The sequence below is a fragment of the Leptodactylus fuscus genome, chromosome 10 (assembly GCF_031893055.1).
Source record: "Leptodactylus fuscus isolate aLepFus1 chromosome 10, aLepFus1.hap2, whole genome shotgun sequence".
Taxonomy (NCBI): domain Eukaryota; kingdom Metazoa; phylum Chordata; class Amphibia; order Anura; family Leptodactylidae; genus Leptodactylus; species Leptodactylus fuscus.
The window spans coordinates 21852476-21879252 of NC_134274.1; the positions used below are offsets into that span (position 1 = coordinate 21852476).

General features: G+C 43.9%; 1 protein-coding gene across 1 annotated transcript in view; it reads left to right on the top strand.

Moving 5' to 3' along the window:
• FBXW4 (F-box and WD repeat domain containing 4) overlaps positions 1 to 26777 on the top strand; it is a 120842-nt gene that overhangs the window by 20052 nt on the left and 74013 nt on the right. The window contains exons 2-5 of the mRNA XM_075257549.1: positions 4743 to 4838; positions 10462 to 10647; positions 15328 to 15460; positions 21316 to 21410. Of these exons, the coding sequence (XP_075113650.1) occupies positions 4743 to 4838; positions 10462 to 10647; positions 15328 to 15460; positions 21316 to 21410 (510 nt within the window). The remainder of the gene's footprint in view (positions 1 to 4742; positions 4839 to 10461; positions 10648 to 15327; positions 15461 to 21315; positions 21411 to 26777) is intronic.

Genomic DNA, 26777 nt, shown 5'->3' on the forward strand with positions numbered 1-26777 from the left:
GGTGGTCTTGGGGACTGAACGCAATTCCTGTCCGTTGCAGGAGCTTCTGGCACCTGGAGGATTCCCCAACAGCTGATCAGTGCAGAATCCAGGTCTATAACCCCCCATTTGGGATTGGAAAACCCCTTTAACCCCTTTGATTCCTTGTAAGACATTTCTATAGCAATACTGAAATATTTTTGGCTAATTTTTTAAAATCTTTTTGACTAGTCATCTATTTGTCTTTCTGTATCTCCCTCCCTCCTATCTCCAGCATACTGTAAGTGAATACTCCCTGCCTTTACCTCCTTCCATAAAGCTAATATAAGCCTGACCGTTCCAGATCTCCCCGCGCCGAGCTTAGCACGATGTGTGGTCTGTTCCTGTGCTATGGCATGCTCTGTTTGGGTAACCAATTTACTTGAATGCTGAAAACATTCCCCCCCCCCCCCCAATTACTTCTTCAGCCTGCGATTGTTACTTTTTGATACATTTTGGCATCTATATTCCATCGGGGACGTTCCGCACCATTGACTTTGTTTTTGCGCTGAGTTTTCCGAGCCCTAGCCATAAAGTTCAGCACAAGTGCAGTTATTGATATATAGGTGGGGGGAACGTATTGTGTGTACGTTGAATTTAATGTCACACGGGGACTGAACTATTCTTTGGGATACATCTGCAGTTTTTTTTTTTCTTCTGCTGGGAACCAACACAATTATTACTTTTTTTTTTTTCTCTTTTTAATTTCTGGAATCCTTCCTCAGTAGAGCAGTTGTAAGACCTCTAAATTATTCTCTGGTCTAGCTTTGCTGATCATAGGCCAAGCGCCGGCGAAGATTTAAATGATCGAAAAGCTTTGCTTTTTGTTTTGTTTAAAACAGGTCAGATGCCCAGGAATGCTGTCAAATTATAATGGTCTCTAAGTGCCGGAAGATGGAGAAGAGAGAGGGGAGAGAAAAATGAGCCCTGGGCTTTGAGAAAGGGCTGGGAAAATGGAGATTTAGGCAGGCCCCGAGGCCAGGTTAGAGATTCCTACATGTATTAACAGCTAGGTGTGATGTTTATGTACACGGGGCTAATCGTTTTTTATGTGGCCTCTCCTCTCAAAGCCTTCAATAATGGGCTGAGACTTTTACCCTTCCTTGTGCCTACTCTTCTCTTTTTACATTTATTTTTATTATTATTATTCAATTTAAAAAAAAAAATTTTTTACTAGAAAAGTTGACTTTTTTTTGTTTTGTTTCTTTCAACAGTAACATTTTGTAAAAGAAATGGTTTTTACTCTAAAGGGATTGTTTTTCTGGTGTGTATGTGTTTATAGATAGATAGAGATATATAGCTGTCTATATTTATATATACACATGTGTGTAGATGGATAGTGTGAAAAGGTGACAGGCAGGGTGCTGGAGTCCCGCTATATCAGACCTATGCGTGGTCCAGGGCGCGTCTTCAGTAGGCCTCAGTTCGTAGGGGCTTGTTACTGGGCCAGAAAAGGCTGCAGAACCTGCATATACAGTTTTTTGTATATACCATATAGGAGAAGGTGGCAGGCAGAGTGCTGGAGTCCTGGTATATCTCCCTAAGGTTTCTGACCTATGTGTGGTCCAGGGTGGGTATTGAGTAGGCCTCAGCCCCAGTTGTAGGTCCCAGGCTCATTACTAGGCCATAAAAGGCTGTAGAGCCTGCACTTCGGGGGAGGTGCCTGGTCTGTCCTTAAGGCTGCTCTTACACGACTGTAGTTTTGCACCGCAAATGGTCCGCAATTGTGGGTTCAAAATTGCAGACCATTTACGGTCCCATAGTTTTCTATGAGGCCTCTTACACGACCGTAGACTTTGTCAGTGGTGTGGCACGCCGCAACCGTGGTCCGGACAGTATACCGCATGTCCGTAATGGCCATGCTTTTACGGCACGGAAGGTCCAATAGAAGTCTATGGGCGCGTGCATTTTTGCGGATATACATTGAATATACATCAGTGTATATCCGCAATTGCGGATGTCAACATGTGTGTTTTGTTTTTTGCGGATCCGCTTAATACTGATACACACGGAACATTGCGGATGCACTTTGCGGATGTCTGCAGAATTAATTTTTAAAGTGAAATTTGTGTTGCGGATCCGCAAATTGCGGACCGCAAAAACCACTACTGTCATGCAAGACCAGCCTAAACACTGAGAGTCTGGTGAGAATGTACTGTGCTACTTTGTTTTGTTTGAGACGTTGGTAGTAAGCCACACATATAGTTAGTTTTCACTGTTTATTGCTCGGACGAGCAATAGTTCACACGTAAAAACCTCCTGGCTTATTTTGGTCCTGAAAAAAACCGCTTCCTAATTAGGAAGCTTTTTTTTTTACATTGCCAAGCTTTTTTCGGAGCTTTTTTTTGTAAAAACCGCTTCCAAAAAAAGCCAGGCTGTTTTCCCCTCCCATATGAGTGAATGGGCTGAAAAAACCGCTAGCGTTTTTTTTTCTGCGCGTTTTTTTGCAAAAAACCACGTCGCTTATTTTTGCAGAAAACCACGCAGAAAAAAACTGCGCGTTTTTTGCCTCCCATTCACTTCTATTGCTTTCTTCAGGCGGAAAACTCCTGAAGAAAGGTCATGTCGCTTCTTTTTTCTGCTAGCTGAAAAATAACTAGCAGAAAAAAAAGCTAGCTGTTCACATAGGGCTCCCTTGTAAAGGGGCTGATTTTGAAGCGAAATCCGCTGTCAAAAAACTCCCCTTTGCCCACGTGTGAACTAGCCCTAAGGCTGTATTTTATTTTTCTTCTTTTTTGCCTGGCTTATTTATTTTTACTGTTTTCCAAATAAACCTGTTTGCACTAGACGTCGTGTCCCTGTCTCTGACTGGTTGGGTCCGCACCACTGCTGCTACTGAGCTACCTCCCCCACAATAGATAGAAGATAAATATATAGATGGATACAATATGTAATTATATAATATATATATATATATATGTAAATAAAACAGACTAGCAAGGAACTGCAAGGAACATAAGGGCTTTATTCACACGATAGTGAAAAACTGACGTGTGATGGCCGGTTCTATAATGATCATGTGATGGCGGTTTCAGAAAAAAACAAAATGATAAAAAAATGAAAAAGACTAAAACACTTCATCAAATTTCAGACAGGGCTGTGGAGTTGGAGCCAATTTTTGGTGGAGTCAGAAACAAGTTGCTGATTTCAGCTTTAAAAATAATGAATCATTTTATTTTGATCATATTATCTAATTAATGATATTGTATACATATGTGTCGAGAGACTTATTTACATCCATAGGAATCAATCGCTGGCTTTTTAATGAATTGGAGGAGCTTTACTTCTCAGTTATAATATACTTTCTGTAGCAATTCGTCACAGTTTTCTAGATCGCTGCTGTCATTCATTGGATATCTATATATCAGTCCGTGGCCATGTGATAACACACGGGTGGGTAGGTCGTTCTAGTAACACGACAGTATGGTAACGAGCTGTGCACCTGTGTGTCCATCACATGACCATGGACTGTATATCAAATGATCATCACCCATATATCACATGACCATGGATCGCATATCACATGACCATGGACTGTATATCAAATGATCATCAACCATATATCACATGACCACTAGGGTTGAGCGATCGGGATCGGATTTCGATCAGCGATTGAGTAAATTTCACGATCAAGATCGGAATTCCGACCCGATCTTTTCCAGCGGGATCGAGATGGGAGGTTATTTCAAGATCGGCTCAACCCTAAAAGTGACTTTTCCCATAGAGAAGCATTGATCAGATTCCGATCGGCGATCGAGCAAATTTCACGATTGCGATCAGGATCGAGATTGGCTGGAAAATGATCGGAAATTGGATTTTAAAATCGATCTTGAAATCTCAAGATCGGCTCAACCCTAATGACCATGGACCGCATATCACACGACCATGGACCGAATATCACACGACCATGGACCGTATATCAAATGATCATCAACCATATATCACATGACCATGGACCATATATCACATGACCATGAACTGTAGATCACATGACCATCAACCGCATATCGCATGACCATGGACCATGTATCACATGATCATGGACTGATTCTTATCCTCGGAATGAAAGCAAGCCAAGATCTAGAAAGCCATGAGAAATTGATATAGAACGTGGATTGGAAAATTGTACAACTTTTTGAAATATAAAAAACATTATATGACAGTGGACAACCCACTTCCATTTCAAAGATTATTTTCATTGAAATCTTAAACTCTATGTTGGCCCCGTCCCCTACCAGCTCTGGTCAGTTTCTTCACCCTAGTACTAATAGTTAGTTGGGTGGTAAGATGAGGTCATCCGATTTTAGGCGACTCCATCTCGCTTAAATTTTTTTTTTTTTTTTTTTTTAGTCTCTAAGCAAAAACAATAAAATTGAGATTCAAGTCCGGAATTACTCGTAAGCTTGAAAAAAAAAAAAAAAATCCCGATTTTATTTTTAGGCAGGTTCGCTCAGCCCTAGCTTGGAGTTTATGACATTATAATTGAGCTGCGGCTTTTTTTTTTCCCACTTACTGTTTTGTTATTTTTTTTTTATACGATTTTTTCACGTTAAATACTGTTCCATCCTCGCATTTTTAACAACTTAAACTGTCTTACTATAGGAAAATGTACCATAGCTTTACTTTTCCTTGAAGTTGGACAGGCAAAATGGTATAATTCCTTATGTAAACCAAAGACCTTTTCAGACGAGGATTTGGGGAATAACACCGGTCTTTGTCTGCAGGGCTTCTGGAATTCCTGTGAAGGAAAGAGTACGGGTTTCTCAAAACTGGAAAAATGGACGTTGTCGGCGGGATATCCTACTCAAGTGGAAACGCAAGCAAGTGACTTTACTTACTACTGTCTTATTATAGTCTACACTTCTAATGTGAATTGCTTACATGTCAGTTTTTTTTATTGTACTAGTGAACGTGACCCAAGTTTTTTGTTTTTTTTATTGTATTTTGTATTATTACTCATGCAAAATAATATAACTGTTTATTATATGGTGAATGAAGAATGCAAGATGTCTTGACCATGCTCGTAGGACTCTCATAGACTTTCATGGTGGTAAGGAGAAGGCAAATTTTGTCCATGAGGATCATTATAGAGAGTTTAGGGTAGGTTCACACTAACGATGGGCTCTCCGTCGTTGCGAAGAGAAGCCTGTCCACTAAGATAGAGGTTACCCGTGTACCCCATAGACCAGGGGTCGGGAACCTTTTTGGCTGAGTGAGGCATGAACGCCATATATTTTAAAATGTAATTCCTTGAGAGCCATAATACTACCCCCCCCCCCCCCACGCGCGCGCATTCCTGCACGCATTACTAAGCCCCATAGTGGCCCCTGCACACAGTATTATTTCCCATTGTGAACACCCATGAACAATTAATATACTCTGGGGTCTTTTCAGACCCAAGAGTATAATAAGTGGAGACCCACGGGGGGGATGTAGAATAGGGCTGACCAGATATCACATCCTTTTAAGGGGATGTTTAAACTTATACTCTCCTGTCCTCAGTGCTCCGTTGTCTGCTCTTGGACCCCTTTACTTTGTGTGTTGGGGTCCAATCTTTGACCTCAACAATGATGTCACTCGTGTATATATCACTACTGGATCTAATCAGTGACCTCAACAATGATGTCACTACTGGAGTCCAATCAGTGACCTCAACAGTGATGTCACTTGTGTACGTCACTACTGGAGTCCAATCAGTGACCTCAACAGTGACGTCACTCGCATATGTCACGGTTTCCTTATCAGCGACCACTGAGGGCACTGACTGGTCTCAGTGGTCACATGAGCCTCATGGATTCCAGGGGTGCCAGACGGGAATGGGAGCGAGGACAGACGACAGGTGAGTATGCCTTTCTAATCCCCCCCCTCACTTTATACAGCCACCCTGGCATGGCCAAATCCTGGAAACCCCTGGAATAAACCTTAGTAACTTCCTTGCTGGTATTTTGGTTACATGGCACGTCTCTCGGCCAGTATTAGCCCGATCTTCTCATTGATCACAATGTATTTTATAGCTGAATTTCTATGGATTAATGTCCTAAATAAATCAGCTTTAAAGTACAGTTGTCTTTACGGGGTGTCATTTTTACGCACCACTGTGATATATAGGCACCATCCATTTCCAGGATCTGAGAACTCGGTTGACATCGGAGGCTTTTGTAGTTCTCCGCTTTGAAACCCGTTCAGGTGCCGAGGAGGAGGATGAAGAAGAATGCAAACTAGGAAATAAGAAAGACATTATGCAGTTAAGTATATGGCGGCACATAACACAATCTATAGTTTCACGTATCGACCCGCGTGATATATGATGCCATTAAGAAAGGGGTCATAATACAAAGGCTTGTGGAGCGGGGCGGCTTTTGTACCTGCTACTCTGTAAGCAAAGTAGCAAAGATAAATGTGTGCGAGCAGGAACTCCTATCCCATAAAACATCTCCTGCGCCTGCCACGGCCGCTTCATAATCATCTGTTCGTGATGACAGAGTTCGCCGGGAAATGACTCTCCTGTCATTGAGAATCTAGACGCCTGGCGTTAACTATAGGAATGCCTGAAGGGTGACCAGTGCCGGAGTCCCACCACACGGGGAACATTACAATATCTCATTTCCTGCCTTGAAATACAGACTTTTTATTAATCACGCTGATCTTTGGATCGCTGAAATAGAAGATGAATGTAGAAGATTCTTACATATGGAAAGATTGCCCTAATTGTTTGCTTTTTTTTTCTATTTTCTGTATAATTGCTGCCCCGGTTTGTGATGTTTGCTGTGACTCACTAGTCAGGACTGTGACCCTCATTGCTTCTTGGTCAATGGCCTGAATATTCTACAATCCTAATACTTACTGATGAGTCAATAATGAATATAAAGCACAAGGACTTAAAGGGGTCGTCCACATATCCACAGGAGAGGGGATAAGTGTCTGATATCTGGGGGCCCGATTGCTGGGTCCTCCAGTGATCAGAAGGACGGGGGACCGAAGGTTTCCCTAAAGCTTCCTTGTTAGTGCACTTGCATGAGTGGCGCTCCATTCACTTCTATGGGGCTGATGGGACTGTGATCTTCAGCAGTGCCAACAGCCCCATAGATGTGACGAGAGCGTCATTCATGCAGGCGCGATGTTCCCTTCACGAGGAGACCTTAAAGGGATTCTACCATTAAGCAGCCATTTTTCTTATGGCCGCGGGCATGCGCAGTTGGCTTGGCCTGAAGCCTAGAAGTTTGAACCCAGCTTCGGAAGAAGACGCGCAGAGAGGCCGTTCCTGAAGAAGATGGAGGTGGCACTGGAGATTTCTCTTGCAGCATTAGGGACGCCCCCAGTGCTGCGAGAGAACTCATTTGCAACCCGACGAAAACCTGGATTTCTACCAAACGGCGGCGCGGAGAAGACGGCTAAAGGTAGGAGAAGAATAGCCTTTCTTAAGGCTATTTTTACGTGTTATCGACACAAAATTTGATTTTAAGGGGATGTGATTGGGCCCACAGCGATCGGGCACTTACTCCCTATCGCTGGGGCCTGACTACATCCTCCTATGGTATTCTTGTGAATGTAACACCAGTGCACCTGCATGAACATCCCTCCGCTCACTTCTTCCGCTGCGCTCACTCCTAGTCCCGCCCGACTCCTCTGGAAACCATGAAGTTTATATGACCGCTGAGTCTAATCCATGCCCTCAGTGGTTACTGGTAAGGAAACTGTGACCTATTCAGGTGACATCACTTTGGAAGTCACTGATTCGACTCCAGTAGTGACAATCGCATGGACAACCCCTTTAAGCACCTAAAGGTAGTCTGACATCAGAGAAGTCATGGTGCATTGCAGCGGACATTATGCTGAGTGCAATCCTACCTCTACCATATCCTTCAATAATCTACTTTTAGTAATATACAAATGCGGCTCATGTACAAAGGAGTCGTGCCAGGGTAGGAAGAGGTTGTCAATCAAGTGTACAGGGATGGAGATTCGGACCTGAAGATGGAGTCCTTGGAGACTCTGCAACGTCTTCATTACACTTCAACCTTATTTGCAAATTTCTGAAAACTGCTTTTTCAAGGAAATGCGTTGGACTATGTACATTCCTGATGGTGCTCAGCATAATGTCCCCTATAATGTGCTCTGTGCTGCGGTGCATAGTTTAGAAGTGCTAGCGGGCCAAGGATGCTATAAAGCAAATCCAGAGGAGGAGGATTAAAAACATCTCTGTGGTTTGTGGTATTTATTCACCTGCGCGCTTTTACCCCAATCATTGTCCTGCGCAGTAGAAGCAGGGATTGTGGTTTCACAACTCTCGGGATTAACATCGGACACTCAGCCAGAACGTAATCTGTTATAACATTGTGCTACTGTGTCCTCATTGGCTGATATATATATATATATATATATATATATATATATATATATATATATATATACACATTATTCCTGATCATGTACATCACAGCTGCTGCAGAACCCCTTTAGGAAGAGGAAGCAGGAGCTCCGTGTCAGTTGCTGTGAGTAATTTTAGGCCCCACGTTGTGGAAAAGAGGCTTCTTCTTTTTTGTTGCAGTTTTTGCTTTGGTTTTTTGAGCCTAGGTCAAGAGCATCTTGAATAGGGATGAGAAATATATAGGAAGTTTTTGGACCTCTCCTTCTGCTAAATCCACTCCTGGTTTTGTCTCAAAAACAGTAAAATCTGCAATCAAAATTGTCCCTCAAGGTGGGGCCTGAGCCCTTAAAGGGATTATCCAGAATGAGAAAACATACCTGCTTTTTTTTCTTCTCAGGAAGTGACATCACATACGTTGGTCATATGGTCATGCTGCGGCTCAGTCCCATTCAGATAAAAAGGGAGAATGGCTGTATGATCAGTGGATGCGATGTCCCTTTACTGAGAGCAGCCGTGATCCTGGATAACCCCTTTCATTTCTGTCTTTGTCTTTAAAGGAGAAAGCTTACAGCAGCTAATGTGTCTATTACACTGCTCTCATACAGTGCCCTCCTCTATATACAGTGCCAGCTGGTGTCCTCTCTGTACTGTGCCCATAACCATGCCAAACACAGAGGCTTACACAGAGTGCTGCTTACAGTATCGGCTAGAAGAGCCAATGTAGTGGCACGTCTTTGTAGATCCATTGTCATTCAGATGAATGCGACCTACGTACATCATGGAGAAAGTCTCATACATAAAGGTTGTGTCAATGGATTTGACAATGTCCTATGGCAGTGAGGTAGTCCCTCATCCTTCATCTGCGTTTGTACATTGTGTCCTCCAAGTGGGGACCTGAATAACATCAACCATAGTAGGTTATCCCATTGCTTTTTGACTTGCACTCTTGGTGACTCCACATGTATGAGAAGATAACCCGACCACAGTAAGGACATCATGGCTGGTTATCAGGAGGACACTACATGTATGAGAAGATAACCTGACCACAATAAGGACATCATGCCTGGTTATCAGGAGGACACTACATGTATGAGAAGATAACCTGACCACAATAAGGACATCATGGCTGGTTATCAGGAGGACATTACGTGTATGAGAAGATAACCTGACCACAATAAGGACATCATGGCTGGTTATCAGGAGGAGACTACATGTATGAGAAGATAACCTGACCACAATAAGGACATCATGGCTGGTTATCAGGAGGAGACTACATGTATGAGAAGATAACCTGACCACAATAAGGACATCATGGCTGGTTATCAGGAGGAGACTACATGTATGAGAAGATAACCTGACCACAATAAGGAATTCATGGCTGGGTTTCAGACAAGTCCAAGACCATAGAAAGCCCACGCTGGCTGTGACTTCCCGGGTTCTTTCATCAAGCCGTTGATTGGTCTTAACAGTCACATGACCGCTGAGGTAAACCAGCGGCCTAAGGAAAGGACCCGGGGAGGTCATATGTGTCCTCAGCACTCACATAGGGGAACAACGGATCTGAAGGACCGGACCCTGCTGGGAGCCACGGGATAGGCTAGTATGTTTCTTTTTGTTTTTGTCTTTTGTTTTTTGTTTTTTTCACAAAAACTTAACTCCTTTTAAGCAACACAACGTAAAATATTATTCTGGAGATAGGGATACCCCTTGTTTTCAATGTTGTACTTAAAGGGATATTATGGGACTTTATTATTGATAACCAGTCCATAGAGTTGGTCATTAATATAAGTGGCACTCTGGAACAGGCAGGGAAATGGGTTTTTCCATTGTAGTAGGTGATGGTATGTCACTTTCAGTTTTTCCCTGTCCCGTTTTGTTTTTGGGGTCGGCATAGGTCCCAGAATTCCCTCCCATTCAAAATGTTATGGCATCAGGAAAACCCCAAACCACCAAAGCTTTATGATCTAATGCTTGCATGTCTTTGGAAGCAATGTTGTCTTGTTGTATTTTATCACTTGTGCTTCCTTGTCTTACTACCAGTTTTTAATGACCCCTCTCTTCTTACGTTTTTTCAGTTTAATGCCCTGGTTACAGGTAGACGGGGACGTGATATATTTTACTCAGGCTGAAGAAATCCGAGCACACCATCTACGTGCTGATGGCGGCAGACTTCACAAAAGACCCTTTGCAGTGTTTTTGGGTCATCAGGAAGATGTCTGTCGCTTTGTCGTCACCGATTCTCACATAATCAGTGGAGGCGGGTATGTGTAATATAGATTCATTAGTGTATGTGTGATATTTCCTAATTAAAGGCCAAGTGAAATAAGCTGTGACTGACGGATCCGACTGCAGAAACTTTGTAGTCTGTTACCTTGTAGATAGCAGCTCTGTATACTGGCTGTAAACGCGAAACAATGGGATGGGTTATTTTCTTATGGCTTACTTATATGGCGCCATCATATTCTGCAGCACTTTACAGATACTGTACCATGTAGGGCTCACAATCTACACTCCCTGTCATCATGCCTTTTGGGGTGCGGGAGGAAACCGGAGTACCCATAGGAAACCCATTGGGAGAACGTACAAACTCCTTGTAGATTTTGTCCTTTTTACATGGTTGCAAATGTCTTCATTCCCAATGCAATATGGCCTGCCTAGATAAAAAAAAGGAATCATTGACTGTAACAAAGCTATCTTGATGGCTAATAGACCTGCTTGACTGAGCATGCATGTGTTCATAATGGGGGAGGGGAGAAAGCTGTTTCTAGACACCTCTGATCAGTTATATTGAAATCCAAATTCCCTAACCAGCGTCGGACTAAGGTTCCTTGGGCTCACCAGATAAAATAATTCTAGGGTCCAGCTTTCAACAACCTCTATAGACCCCGATATCCTTCATACTTGGGTGTCTTCTGCTGGACCATTAATTTGTTAGACTCTAGGCCTAGCTGAGGAACCTCTGGTGCTCTGATTATTTAGTCCAACATTGTCCCTAATCCTTCTGTAGGGGCCAGCAAAGATGGCGTAACACTAGACACTATATTAGAAATTGAGTCACATCTTATTGTAGATTAATGATGTTGTCCACCTAGAACTATTCCCTCTCATGATATAACTTCTGTATCTCAGCTCTTGCATGGAAAATGAGTTGCATGGTGCCCATCAAAGTTCATGAGTGACCATGTAATTCATAGTGCAAAAGATTCATCACTATGGCATAATCTAGTTAGAATAGTCCTAAAAATCTTGAATGAACCAGTGGATGATCCCACGTCAGTATGACCTCAAGAATAAGGCTAGTGCTACATGTTGACTGTGGCCGTGATTCCCATCACACGACCAAAGATCACTGTGTCGCCCTGTACTGCCTTCACAAATATAAATGAAAGGTGTCGTATTGCAATGCTAATGATGCTGCAACTGTGGCTTCTGGTGGCAAAAAATTGAGCATTGCCAGATTTATGCCAGACTAGAAGTCGCAGCACCCTCAGGGCTGCAATGAGCCTCCATTCACTTAAATTAGTTGCAGGGCAGCACGGCAATCTCTGGTGCTGGATTTATTCCCGACTACAGGTCGCAGCACCCTCAGGGTTGCAATGTGTCTCCATTCACTTAAATTCGTTGCAGGGCAGCACGCCAATCTCTGGTGCTGGATTTATTCCCGACTACAGGTCGCAGCACCCTCAGGGTTGCAATGTGTCTCCATTCACTTAAATTCGTTGCAGAGCAGCACGCCAATCTCTGGTGCTGGATTTATTCCTGACTACAGGTCGCAGCACACTCAGAGGTGCAATGTGCCTCCATTCACTTACATTAGTTGCAGGGCAGCATGGCAATCTTTGGTGCTGGATTTATTCCTGACTAGAAGTCGCAGCACCCTCAGGGTTGCAATGTGCCTCCATTCACTTACATTCGTTACAGGGCAGCACAGCAATCGTTGGTGCTGGATTTATTCCTGACTACAGATCGCAGCACCCTCAGGGTTGCAATGTCCCTCCATTCACTTACATTAGTTGTAGGGCAGCACAGCAATGTTTGGCCGCATGACAGAAGTTGTGACCAAAGTTTTTGCAGCAACTCTCTGCTCTTATAGGATTGAGAGGTCCTGAACAGGCGAGCTCCATCCTTGTCCTGAAAAAATACACTTTTACTAAAAATCCAAACGGAGAAGGATCTCTTACAAGATGTTCTGCTGAGGTTCTGACCACTTTGGAGACAGGTGGTTGGAAAAACACAAATGGAGTAATTTCTAAAAATGGGAATAGTGTGCACTGGAAAAGAGCAAAGTCTTGGACTAAAAATCCCTAAACTTGCTTATGTGCTCTTGTTTGTTATTCCTATGTTTTGGCATTTTTAGTACTTTTTGATCTCCTCTATAGCTCCCATTCGTCATGGAAGGTTACAACTTTTGCCCCAACACGTAGAAATAAGACAATGTAGTTCTTCAAAGGTACAATGTATCTGAAGCCTAAACCTGGGCTGAGGTCATGGCTTTTTGAAGATTCACACTAAAATGTCACTATGAGCAGAAGAGTGTTAGAAGATAATCCTCTTCATAAAAGAGATAAATGGTCTGACTCATTGAGCGGCAAGCTCTGGTGTATTGCTTCAAGGTGAGTTCAATGGCTGAGCCTGCCGGGGCAGGTAGGAAGTGCAGCGCTGCAGCGTCACCTTTTGTGTCGACTGCCAACTGCATAGGAAAATCTTAAGACGTCACCCGGCTGATCCATTCAGCATCCCCAAAGTCGTGTTAAAAAAAAGGGTCGGTGTGGAATTTTTTCATGGAATCCTTCCTTAAGTAAGCTTGGACATGGGCATGTAGAGGAATTATATCAATTATGTTTGCTTTGAGCGGCGTATTATAGCTGGAAACATTAGAACGAAGATTTGCTTTGATCCCTAATATATCGTATAATCGTCGTCTTCCTGTGCTATCACTCGTCTTACCACGATCAGTATGATCGAAAGGCTCCATCATCTAACTTATTACTTGTTGTTTCATTTCTTTTTACTACAAGGGGCGTGTTAACTAATATGTAAGCAGATAATGAAGGGGTTGGCAATTAAAGGGATTTTCAGTGGCCGCGTCACCTATCTGATCAGTGAGGGTCCTGGCGCCATGATCACATCAGAAGGGGAGATCGTCAATGGGATTATTGCCTGCCGTTCTGTTGTTTGAAGGGGCTGCAACGCCCTTCCCTGTACTGAGGATGTCTTGTTCATTGGTCAGGCGGTGCAGTGGCAGCTCATTCCCATATAAGTGAATAAGGTAGAGCTACAGTACCAAGCACAGCCCTACAATATGTATGTACAGTACCAAGCACATCCCTACAATATGTATGTACAGTACCAAGCACATCCCTACAATATGTATGTACAGTACCAAGCACAGCCCTACAATATGTGCACAGCCGTACAATATGTATGTACAGTACCAAGCACAGCCCTACAATATGTATGTACAGTACCAAGCACATCCCTACAATATGTATGTACAGTACCAAGCACATCCCTACAATATGTATGTACAGTACCACGCACATCCCTACAATATGTATGTACAGTACCAAGCACAGCCGTGCAATATGTATGTACAGTACCAAGCACAGCCGTGCAATATGTATGTACAGTACCACGCACAGCCCTACAATATGTATGTACAGTACCACGCACATCCCTACAATATGTATGTACAGTACCACGCACATCCCTACAATATGTATGTACAGTACCAAGCACAGCCCTACAATATGTATGTACAGTACCAAGCACAGCCGTACAATATGTATGTACAGTACCACGCACAGCCGTACAATATGTATGTACAGTACCAAGCACAGCCGTACAATATGTATGTACAGTACCAAGCACAGCCGTACAATATGTATGTACAGTACCAAGCACAGCCGTACAATACGTATGTACAGTACCAACCACAGCCGTGCAATATGCATAGCGCCATGCTTGGAATTCAGTGAAGAGACGCCATAGTCACCTGAATGCTGTGGCCTCTTCAGTGAGCTGAATCCCGACTACTGCATGGGAAAAGTATTAAGGGGGTTTCTCAGGCCAAAATTATATGGCCTATCCTAAGGATAGTTCATCAATATCAGATTGATACAGATCCAACCCTTAGCAAGCAACCCCATTGATCACCTGTTCTCAGCACTACAGACAATGGAGCAGGAAGCAGACAGCTCTGATCTATGTGTAGTGACTGAAACCAGTCACTACAGCTTAGGTCCCATTCAAGTGAACGGGAACTGATCTGTAGTAAGCTAGTCTGACCACTATCGCTGTCTGCTCCCTGCTCCATTCTCTGTGCCTATAACAGCAGATCAACGGGGTTGTCGGGTGTATTCCACTGATCAGATAGGTCATCAGTCCGTGCTCCAGTTCACTTCAATGGCAGGGCCAATAACAGGGCTACAGCAACCAATTACAGGGCTATATTTTCAACAATTTACGGCTGAGGCGACACATTTCGGACACGTGTTTTGGTTGCAGATTTTGCTGCAGTTTTTTGAGCCATGTGCGGTTTCAATAGGCTTGGGAAATATAAAGGAAGCTCTTATACTTCTTACAAAATCCACTCTTGGCTTTGGCTTAAAAATGCTGCGAATCTGGAAGGAAAAAAATTGTAGCTTTTCTGCAACGTGTATCTCAGCTCAGCTCTGTTCGGTTGCTGAAGGACTCGTCCCATTGTCTTTTCTGCTTGGAATTGTTTGTTTTATTGTACTATTATAGGTTTGGTTGTAATTTACGAGCCCAGCCTTAGTTGGGCTTACATAGGGGGTCATTTAAGTTATTGTTTTCCATGTTCGTTCAGGTCAGTTTCTAGTAAGGCCCAGGGTATACCTGCAGCCTTGTTCTTGTATTGCACGCTCTGCAAGACACTTCTTCTCTCCTTAATGAATCTCTTGACTTCGATCTTATTGCAGGGATGGAAAGATCGCCCTCCATAATCTGCACAGCACTGCCAGCATCCAGTTCACTGCACACGAGCAGGATGTGAACTGCGTGGATTGTCATGGAGGAATTATAGTCAGCGGCTCCAGGGACAGGACTGCGAGGGTAAGTCCTCCGAATGCTGTCGCTCAATCATTCCATTTGACCGCTGACTCCCGGTGGACGGTGATCAGGAGAGATTGAGTACCGCAGTAAAGCCCATTACTCACACTCATGCTGAAAGTCGATTAGCTAAAAAGGTACGTGTCGTGGAGATCAGCAGCTGGACCGGCGCCACACTACACTTCTCATCGCCATTGCTCGCTTATAGTTCATGGAGGTTGAGTATCGCCATTCTGGCAATTATTTTAAAGGGGTGGTCCAATATAGTGGCGTGTTTAACCTCTTCATGTCAGTAGCAAGAATTTCGAGAACCCAGTCCTTTTACAAATATTACTGATAAATTTGGTCAGGGTGTATATGGCTAAATCTAACCTGCCCTTACAGGGGATCTATCACTAGATTTTCGTGTTTTTAGCTAAATATATGCCTGATTAGCATTCAGGTGCTGGTAATGCTTTGTAGAAAGACCCCCTCCCCCCCCCCCCCAACATACCCCCCCACCCCTGTTTTGGTTAATTACTGTGGAAATCAATATGCAAATCAGCTCCACTGTGCACCTTGCACCCCCTTGCGTCATACCTGCTGGACGCCCACCGCTGCCACCAAGCCCCCCTCCTCCTGCTTATTCACTGCCTCCATTGTCAGCGGTTTCTATTGAAGTCATGCGCGTGCACAGTAGTGCTCCCTCCGGCACGCTACTTAGCATGCGCCAGCTCGTAATGTTCTCTACGGGAAAATGGCGCTGGAGCGTGCGTAGGGAGCGCTACTGCGCATGTGCGTGATTTCAATGGAAACCGCTGAAGATGGAGGCGGTGAATAAGCAGGAGGAGGAGGGCTTGGAGGCAGCGGTGGGTGTCCAGAAGGTATGACGCAAGGGGGAGTGCATGGAATGCCCATTTTGCACGGTGGAGGTGATTCGCATATCGATTTCCACGGTAATTAATAAAAACGGGGGAGGGGTCTTTCTACAAACCATTAGCAGCACCTGAATACCCTTTTTAAAAGCTATTCAGGCATATCTTTAGCTAAAAACATGAAAATCTAGTGATAGAGCCCCTTTAACGGAAGTCTGACTCTAGGGTGACTGAAATAATACGGTGTTTCCCCCTGTAAATCGGGACCTCCGTTGATGAGATATCACAGTTTTTGTCTATATGCAAATGAGATGTAGAGTAAGAATTGTATTGACAACACTCTAAAGAAGCAAGTGGCAATTCCCTCATTTACGTATTGACATAGTTACAGGTAAGCATGGGATTGGACAGACATGGCAGCTTTCTTCCTGAACCCCCCCCCCCCCAAAAAAAAAACAAAAAAAAAAACAACCAAACAATCGAAAAACATGATACCTCTAAATGGGTTGAAACAGGAATCCAGTTTAACATTAGGGTCATACCTTGCAGTTTTGCATCAGGATAGCCCCCAGCAGAATCACCAGCGGCCAATCCCCTGCAAATGAAAGTAGTGTCAACGAGTATGGGGTTTAAAGTTTGTCCATTATTGTGGCACTCCACTCGAACTGCAGGGGTTAAAATCACTGTGAAAAGCAGCCGGATTTATCATAGATGGGATCACTGCGGGATATCATACTGTGGATATCCCATAGGAGACCATCCCATGTAGCTGTAGCCTAGAGGTTTCTTTCATCCTATCCATGATTGGCCATCGGTGTCTGATCTGGTGGGTGTCTGACACCCAGACTCTGCTCCGATCCAGCTGCCTGTAGGTGCTAGAGGCTACAAAGGGTGAGGTTGCCGCTCCATGCCTATTATTTGCATAGGAGCAGAGCTGCTGTCCTTTACTGTAGTTTCTAGTGCCTGGGGGCAGACAGATTAGCTGATTGTGTGGGGACCCCTATCCAGTATGAAAAATGGCAGGCCTGTAAACCCATTTAACTTCATTGAACGGAATTGGGTTGACATGCAGTACCACACACAACCTGTGGATAGTAGTGGTGCTGTGCTGTTTTTGGAAAGACCTTGTTAACGATCACAAAGATCACTTATGGGATTGTGCTGTGTCTGTCCTCTGTTCTTCCTGGAAATGTATAGGTCGACACCTTGGCTTTGTAGCAATATGCCCCACCGGGTAGGTGAATGGCAGAGTCTTGCGCTATTCGATCAGCCCTCAAGGGTTGGGTGTCTCACAACGCAGCTCCCAAGAAACCTATTCGCCCCAATACCATCTTTGGTTGCTCGACAAGTGCAATGTAAAATCGCAATCTTCCCATCAGTTATAGCTACTTAGTCGTCTGCATTGACCCTGGTGAGATTCTGGAAGTCCCGGACCAGATTTCTCCAAGTGCCAGGCCCCTAGGTGCCAGATTAAAGGGGTTTTATGATATTCAAAAATGAATTGTATCTGGAAAAGGGCAAAAGGTAGTCTGAAGATGAGACATCCTGCATTGTTCCAACAGACACTAGTCTCGGACAGATCTTCTCTTTTCCCTCCTCCCTCCACGAGCTGTAGAACTCTATAAAACACTTCCAGGCGGGGTCTACGGGGAATAATCTGACATTGCAGTTAAAACACTCAAACTGGTTTCTCCAGAGCAATGTCAGGCAGAAATCTTGTTTCCAGCTGGTTGTACTACTGTTACTCCAGCGGGAATTCAGGCTGTTTGATCTAAACAGGCACCTTGAAAGGGTTAATGAGCCAGCCCGATTTCTACAGCCGCTTTAACCTGTTCTGCTTTCAGAACCTTTTTTGTTTTATTTTTAGGGTTTCCAGTTTTTACAGTGTTATTTCAGCCAACGTATTGTAGAGGATTTCTCAAAATTGGTAAAAGTGGAACAGTTATCTACCTATAGCATCTTGTATATGGTGGTTGTCCCCTCCCTCCTATAGCAGCGAAGGGGTCCTATACTATACACAGGACTTGTCCAAACTGAACCAGGATAGCACCAGTGCCGAGCCTAGCCATTGACATCTGCTGGGTTACTAAGTACAGTGCGTCACTTTTTGTAAAAAACTTGTGTAGTATACTTTTTAGGGTGTTGTTGTTGTATACACTGAATGGCCACTCTTTTGGGGACACTTATCTAGTCTCACATTGGACCTTCTTCGGCCTTCAGAACCACAATTATTCATCACGGCTTACACAAATCTTCTGGTATCAGAGGACCCAAAAACGTATCTTGTGAGGTTCCCCTAACTATAAAAATTAGACATGTGGCCCCAGAGTATAACATAAAATCAAGTGACTGGTTTTCTGTGGCTCCGTATCATAAGAGACCCCAGAGTATAATAGCCGTTCATGGGTGTTAAAGGGATTCTACCATTAAAATAAATTTTTTTGTCGCTGACATGTAGGAATAGCCTAAAAGAAAAAAAAGGCTATTCTTCTACCTTTAGATGTCTTCTCCGCGCTGCCGTTCGGTATAAATCCTGGTTTTTGTCGGTATGCAAATGAGTTCCCTCGCAGCACTGGGGGCGGGCACCAGCGCTCAAACAGCACTGGGGGCATCCCCAATGCAGCGAGAGAACTCTCCAGCGCCGCCTCCGTCTTCTTAAGGAACGGGTCTTCTTCTGGGGTCTGGCTTCAAACTTCTAGGCCTCGGGCAGAGCCGACTGCGCATGCCCACAGGCCACGAGAAAATGGCTGCTTACTTACTGTGTAAGCAGACATTTTTCTGGTGGCTGCGGGCATGCGCAGTCGGCTGTACTCGAGGCCTAGAAGTTTGACCCCAAGAAGAAGATATGGGAAGAGTTCTCTCGCAGCATTGGGGACGCCCCCAGTGCTGTTTGAGTGCTGGGGCCTGCCCCCAGTGCTGCAAGAGAACTCATTTGCATATAGACGAAAACCGGGATTTTTACCGAACAGCGGCGTGGAGAAGACATCTAAAGGTAGGAGAAGAATAGCCTTTCTTTAAGACTATTCCTAAATGTGATTGACAAAAAATTTGAATTTAATGGTAGAATCCCTTTAAAACTCAAATATTTTAGGTTCGGCCAAACCTGAAAATTTTGGTAAATTTCTAACGAACCCGGCTCGTGAACCAATTCGCTCATCCCTACTAATTTCTATCGAGGGACGCTCCGATCGTGAAAGGGCAATAGTCAATATGTATATAAAGCGTACTGTCCAGGTGAGTAAATGAGACCGTGCCATATGTCTACACTCCTTTTAAGATGACGCAATACTTTGCTTCCCGAGGAGTCGCACGTTAATGGGAGCTCTAAATGCAGAAAGTGTGGCTGGGACTGAGGACTGGCTGGAGTGTTGAGTAGTGCTAAGCCCCGAGAAGCTGCTAATGTACATTCCTCACTGATAGTCCAGAGATAGGCCGCTCCCAGCAATATTTTTAACCTGTCGAAGATAGGGAAGCTTAGGCTAGTTAAGCTCGCCACCTTCATTTGGTTACTCTTGGTGCGATAGTAAATTCCTGTTGACATGAATAAAACACAATCCCCTTTGTGGTCAACAAACACGTGCGCGAAAAGAATTCTGAAGATTGGAGGATCTTTTGTGCGTAAAGAAAGAGCTTAAGTATAAGAAAACACAAACAATCATCTGAGAAGATCTTCTCCATCTCGGGGGGAGACCTCTTCGCGATGGGCTAAGAAGAATATAGTGTTTTCAGTTTTGTGTAGTTTGGTGTCCTGCTTTTATAGATCTATAACTTTTTTGGTTGATACGATACACGTATGTGACACGGAGTTAGATGCAACATAAAGCCTCTTGAAACAATCTATGGCTGCAGAGGAAGGCAGGGAAGGGGTGCCAATTAGAGATGAGTGAGTACTGTTCGGATCAGCCGATCCGAACAGCACGCTCGCATAGAAATGAATGGACGTAGCCGGCACTCGGTGGGTTAAGCGGCCGGCCGCCGTCAAAGTGGAAGTACCAGGTGCATCCATTCATTTCTATGGAGCGTGCTGTTCGGATCGGCTGATCCAAACAGTACTCGCTCATCTCTAGTGCCAATATATTGATATGAGCAATGCTACGATTTTTTTTTAGGGGGTAGGGGGAGATCATTGTTTAATAAATATGATTTTCTCTAAAGAAGAGCTGTCATCAGATCTGTCGCCGATCAGTCATCTGATCGGCACGGTCCACTTGGCATTTTGGTGTTTTGTTTGATCTGAGACGTTTGTGTTGATGTGGATTAGGAGATATTAGCCAAGTGGGCGGGGAGAGTAGATTCACATCTGTTCTGGTGTGGTCATCTGAGCCGGTTACCCACGGACACTGGAACAACCCATTGACTATAATGGGGTCCGTTGGGTGTCCGCCGTTTCAAATCTGAAACCAATTTTTGGTCCAACGTAGACTCCGGCGCAGGTTAGCCTAACAGTGTGGTCAGACAGTACATACAGGCACCATGCGTCTGGAGAAACCACAGAGTTACCTCCCACTTGGCTAGTAGACACTTTGTTTCAAAACTAACAGGGCTTATATCTTTGGAATGGCTGAACGGGTTTGGATAAATGAAACGCCGAAATGCTCAGGATGACAGATGAAGTGCGGTGTTGGGCTTTTTAGACCTGATAATGGGTTCTGTTTTGACACTTGAATATTGTTGACCTCTCCATATGGCCAGTCCTAAATATTCAGTTGGTGCAGTTTGGACTCCCAGCGCCCCCATCAGTCAGCCATACTCCAGTACAAGCACATTAGTGGCCGTAAATAGTACCGCAGCTCTTTTTCCATTAGAAGCTGCAGTATTATTTACGGCCACTAAACATTGTGTGGACACGTGCCTGTTTCTAGAGAACCACGGACCCTTCAGTGGGCCGATCAGAGGAGGTGTCACCAATATTAAAATCTCAGAACACACCTTTAATAAGTGGACAACCCCAGTGTGTATTGTGTATGAGGCTTGTAATCTTCTGTCTTCTTGCAATCCTTGCAGGTTTGGTCTCTTTCATGCAATGCAGAAGGGCGATGGCTGCACACCATTCAGACAGAAGACAGAGTATGGTCGGTGGCCATAAACCCTCTTTTAAGGTAATTACTCTTTTTACTGCTTCACTATCTAATTCATCTTTACCATTTGGCGGGTGTGTATATTATGTATTTATATAGCTAGATGTATACAATGGGGTTGGCCAATGACCAGCATGTATAACCTACCCAAAGACTAGGTAATGAATGTATGATGGAAAGGGGTCCGACCACTGGGATTCCCACCAATCACAAAAATGGTGGGGTGAATGGTACAAGTCTCCATCGGTCAACAAACAGTGCATGGGGCAGTGATCATGCATGTGCATGACTTGCGGACCCCTGTTGTTGTACTCGTGGGGGTCCCGGTAATCAAACTCCCCAGTGATCAGGCACGTACCCCCTTATCCTGTCAATAGGGGATACATATTCTTGCTGAGAAAAACTCTTTACAGAAAAAACACACTTTTTTTGTATTCCTTTAGCTATAAGATAAGATAATCCTTTAATAGTCCCACATTGGGGAAATTTCAGATGCAAGTTGCATCTAACTCTAACAACCTGTCTTCTAAAGCTAACATTATTGTTGACGAGTGACATATTTTTTTAGCGTTCTTAATGTATTCCACCATGTAAAAAAATGTATATAAAACCGCCGAGCCCTTCGCCAGGTACACGCGTGCTACCATTTAGGCTTTTATATATAGTAACGTGCCCCAGTCATTTGACAGATTGGCGCCGAGTCGCACAAAGGACTTTAATCTGTAATAGACATTGGATAGGCTGCGGATCTTCAGCCTCACTTTTATATTGCCTCTTCTTAGCCCAGATCACAGACGCTGTTATTTTACAGAATTTAGGATTTATTTCTTCTCCAGACTAATGGGATTGAAAAAGTTTCATGGAAAAGCAATTTTCTGTCCTAGCACACCAACTTTTCCAAAACTCTTTTTTTTTTTTTTTTTTTCTCGTATTCCCCAAACAAAGTCACAGAAGAAATAATTTTAATATTTTTTCGGCCTGTGAATCTTCTTTGAGATCAGGATTGGAGCACAGGGAAGGATCCTGCGATGATCTGGACGGGTTTCCATACCAGGTTCTCTTTGATCTTTGCATGTCATGTCATTCTAGTTATTATCTGCAGAGGGTCAAGAAATAGCGTGAGCTCTTTGTTTTATGGGGCAGTGCAAAAATCATACTTTGGGACAGTGAGACAGTCTTAAAGGGGTTGTCCAGGATAAACCAATTTTAGCAAGCAGGTCGGGGAAGGTGGGAAAAACAGTACTCACCTGTCCCCGTTGCTCTGGTCTCTCCCATCACGGTCTGGTCTTTCTACACTCAAGGTTTTGTTCCGAGGAAAGTCTTCACCGCTGAGGCCAACCGGCGACCTAAGGGAAGGACATGGATGACGTATGTGATTGACATCCCAGGTCCTTTCCTTAGGCCACTGAGGTGTCATCTTTGGTTTTCACTGACCTATGAAATCCATTGAATGGGCCGAGCCACAAATGGGGACAGGGTATGGGACCTGCTCCAGTATATGCGGCCGCAAAATCTACAGCCGTGTGTAGGGGGCCATTGAAATGTATGGGCCTATACGTTTATCCAAATTATGGATGACCGTGCGGCCATGTGCATGAGGCCTTATTGCTTCTGACAGATCCTGACTGTTGGGCATCTATGAAGAGCCTGAATCAGTGGTTTGGCCTACCAACTCCACAGCCCTGATAGCCCAGTGTGGAAGTAGCCGAAATTTAGCTTCTTCTGTAATGTAGCATTCATTTACTGAGAACCAGTCTGAACCACAGACTACATGAAAGGAAGGGGCTATTAGTAAGTCCGATCACCTGTAGTCACATTGTATAGATTCCTCCAGCTTGGTTTTGAGGGGATCTAGATATAGACTGAGACTTCTGTAATCTTCTAATGGGTCGGTCCCCATTCATAGGCGCCAGGGGGTTGTGAGTCACTGGTGTTTCCCAATATTTCTCCAGGTCTGTAGGCTACCCTACAAGATGGATCGGTTTGCTGGCCTGTATAACTTTGAGCCATTTACCTCTTACGTGTTACAAACAAAACGCAGGACAACTCTCTACTATACGTCGATGTTACTTTGCTTCGTATCTGGGCCCTATGTTTTTAGGTGGGGTTTGGTGGCGGATGGTACATTGGCTTGATGGGAACTCTTCTTCGAACAAGAGAACCTTTTCAATAAAGGCTTCTAAATGTCTTGCCCATCGAGCCAAGCAAGTTGCAGAGAAGTTGCCCAGTGGACTCCTCTCTCTGTGCCTGGTTGGTCCTTAGAACTAGGTTTTCTCTGAAGCACCACAGCGTCGTGAGGGGACCTTTTTAGGATTTCGTGGTTGAAATAAGAAGCCTATAGTGATACAGAAGAGACGGCGTTCACCTTCTTTACTGAAAATCGTGATGGGTTGAAGTGATGACCCTTTGAGCTTGTGCCGTGTCACCTTTTACCCCGGCTCCAGTCTGAAGTTGTTGGCCATAGACGTGCACACTCTTACTGTCACAATATTTACTTAGAGTGTTTTCTTTATAGAGCCGGGTGATAGATATGTCCGCAGAGGGGGCTGCAGCCCTCCATTGACTAGGCTTAAATCAGTCACCCATTTTATGCGAGACCACGAGGTTCTCCCTCCGCCCCAATTATCCATCCAGTCTCCAGTCCATGCAAATTCTTCTTGAATTAGAGACCATTATCCACGTCATTAATTCTTCAATTTGATGGCTGGTATAGCAGGGCCCGCAACACACTACTGACCTCGGATAATGGAAACCCACTCTTTAACATATTGATGATGAGAGAAGTTAATTAAAATTCCTGGGAGTAAAGGTGTCAGCCAGCCTATAAACCTGTCATTGGCCAACAGAGTGATCTACAATAGGAGAGAAGAAGAGGTGCTCGGAAGGGTGGAGAGAGATCAGAAGAAGATACATTTCCTAAAACAATAACCTCTCTTACCATGGCCGAGCAGTTCCCGAGATCAGACCGGAGTACAGAAGAACCATGGTAGCTCCGCGACCCAACCTCCACATCCAGTGTGTGTCCTCCATACAGATCCCCAGGACTTCACAGATAATGTAATTTGTTCATGCCTCATCATGATAACGTAGCAGAACACATGTTGCTTTTAGGAAATATACCCCATAGGGCAATAATTTATACACTGATTAAATGAACATCTTCCCGGATCAGCCGTCCTCTTCCACTCTGCCGTGTATAACTGATTAAGATCCCACTGAGGTTTGAAGGATTGTAAATTCAGCGATGTGGTGGTCCAGCGGAGTGCGTCCTACCAAAAAAGTTTTTTTTTTTCCCCTATAATTTTCAAGCCAAAAAAATTGAGACGTCCAGTGCAGGTTTGTGATTTATAATACAGATACTGAGATCGAGAAATTCCTATGTTTAAGAAAAAATAAATGAAAAAAAATTTGGAACAGAGAAGAGTTTCAATGCTTGCAAAGTAATTAAAAGGAATAAAAAGTCGTTGTCCCCCTTTTTTTTTTTTTTTTTTTTAGTCCGTTTGTTCTATGGGGTATGTACAATTAACCCTTGTAGCCTTTTTTTGCAGCTTAATCATCCCCCCCGCCCCTTTAAATGATAAGGCACCTAAGCATTGTAAAAAAAACATTCGCTATAGATGTTTTCAGTGCTATATTCATGCACGTGTTACGTTATTTTGTACATTCCATGACCGTCTGACCATTTTTTTTAATGTACCTTTGTCATCCATTTAAAAATCACCCAAAAAACTTGATGAACTTCATTGGTTACGTGTGTTTTTTTTTTTTTTTTTTTTTACATGACCTACTGATCCATTTTCATGGCTGCACCTTGGATGTTCTAAACGGACCCTTTGACTTGCATGGGATCCGTCACATTTTGAAAACTGTCAAAAATAGGGCATGTTTTTTTTTTTTTAAAGATTTTTTTTTATATATTAACTATATTTTATTTTGAATCCATAACTTTAACTTAAAAAAAAAGTATTTGTACAATGCCAGTCCTGTGTAGGTGTAAGCTTTAGTGTATTGTGTCTTGCAGCTGATGTATTCCGCTCTTTAGCTTGCTGGTGCTGGGCAGCGTGCCTTTGTTTGTTCAGCTTTGATCACTGTACTGCCAACAGATAATTTAGCAATCGCATCCCCGGGTGGAAGTGTGCAGTTAATGTTAAAATTACTTTCTTTTCCCCCCTTTTTTCTGTTGGGTGATGAAGCAGAGCGAGAGAGAGGACGGGCTGTAAATCCTGCTATTATAGGATCCTATCTATCTATCTATCTATCTATCTATCTCCTATCTATCTCCTATCTACCGTATTTTTCGGACTATAAGACGCACTTTTTTTCCCCAAAATTTTTGGGGAAAAGAAGGGTGCGTCTTATAGTCTGAATGTGCCTGGCCTGGCACCCGCCGTAATAGAGAGGCGAATGCCGGCAAGTGATAGACGCCGGGGCCTGAGACATCGCTGCGCTCCTCTGCCCTGAATGAAGCCAGCAGCGGGAGGAGTGATGCTGCTATTCCGCTCCTCCGTCCCCCCGCCGCTGGCTTCATGCAGGGCAGAGGATCGTAGCGATGTCTCAGGCCCCGGCGTCTATCCCTCCCCGGCATCCGCCTCTCTAGTACAGCGGATGCCGGGTCTGCAGTCTGTCAGCGGCCTCTTCTCCCCCGGGGCTGGTCCCCACCGGCCCCGTACCTGTGAAGTTGCAGGCCGGCTCCTGCGCGGCGATATCGCAGGAGCCGACCTGTTCGGGTGACAGCCGGGAGCCTAATGAGGCTCCCCGGCCTGTCACTGCTGTATTAGTATTGCGGCTGGTCTCTATGACCAGCCGTAATACTAATAGACAGAATGTCCCATAGACGGCAATACACTTGTATTGCCGTCTATGGGACTTGCGATCAAGTGACCGCAGGTTCAAGCCCCCGGGGGGGGAATAAAATAGTAAAAAAAAAAAAAAAAAAAAACCCTTTAAAAATATGAAAAATAAAAGTTCTAAATCACCTCCTGTCCCTAGAATATATATATAAAAGTAGAAAATCATATGTCATAAACCACCGGGTTTTTTTTTCAATACAAGGTGATCTAAGCAATAGATATTCCCCAAAATGGTATAACTAAAAAGTACTTCTGGCCCCGCAAAAAAACCCACTCTATACATCCCCGTACAGCTGCAGGGTCACCTGTCAATGTGGCCTTGCAGCTGTTGCAAAACTACAACTCCCATATATTAAATATTTTACCATTTTTTGCTTCAAATTTTTTTTTCCCCTATTTTCCTCCTCTAAAACCTAGGTGCGTCTTATAGTCCGAAAAATACGGTATCTATCTATTATCTATCTATGTCTATCATCTATCCTATCTATCTATCTATGTGCAGTATCTATCTCCTATCTATCTATCTATCTATCTATCT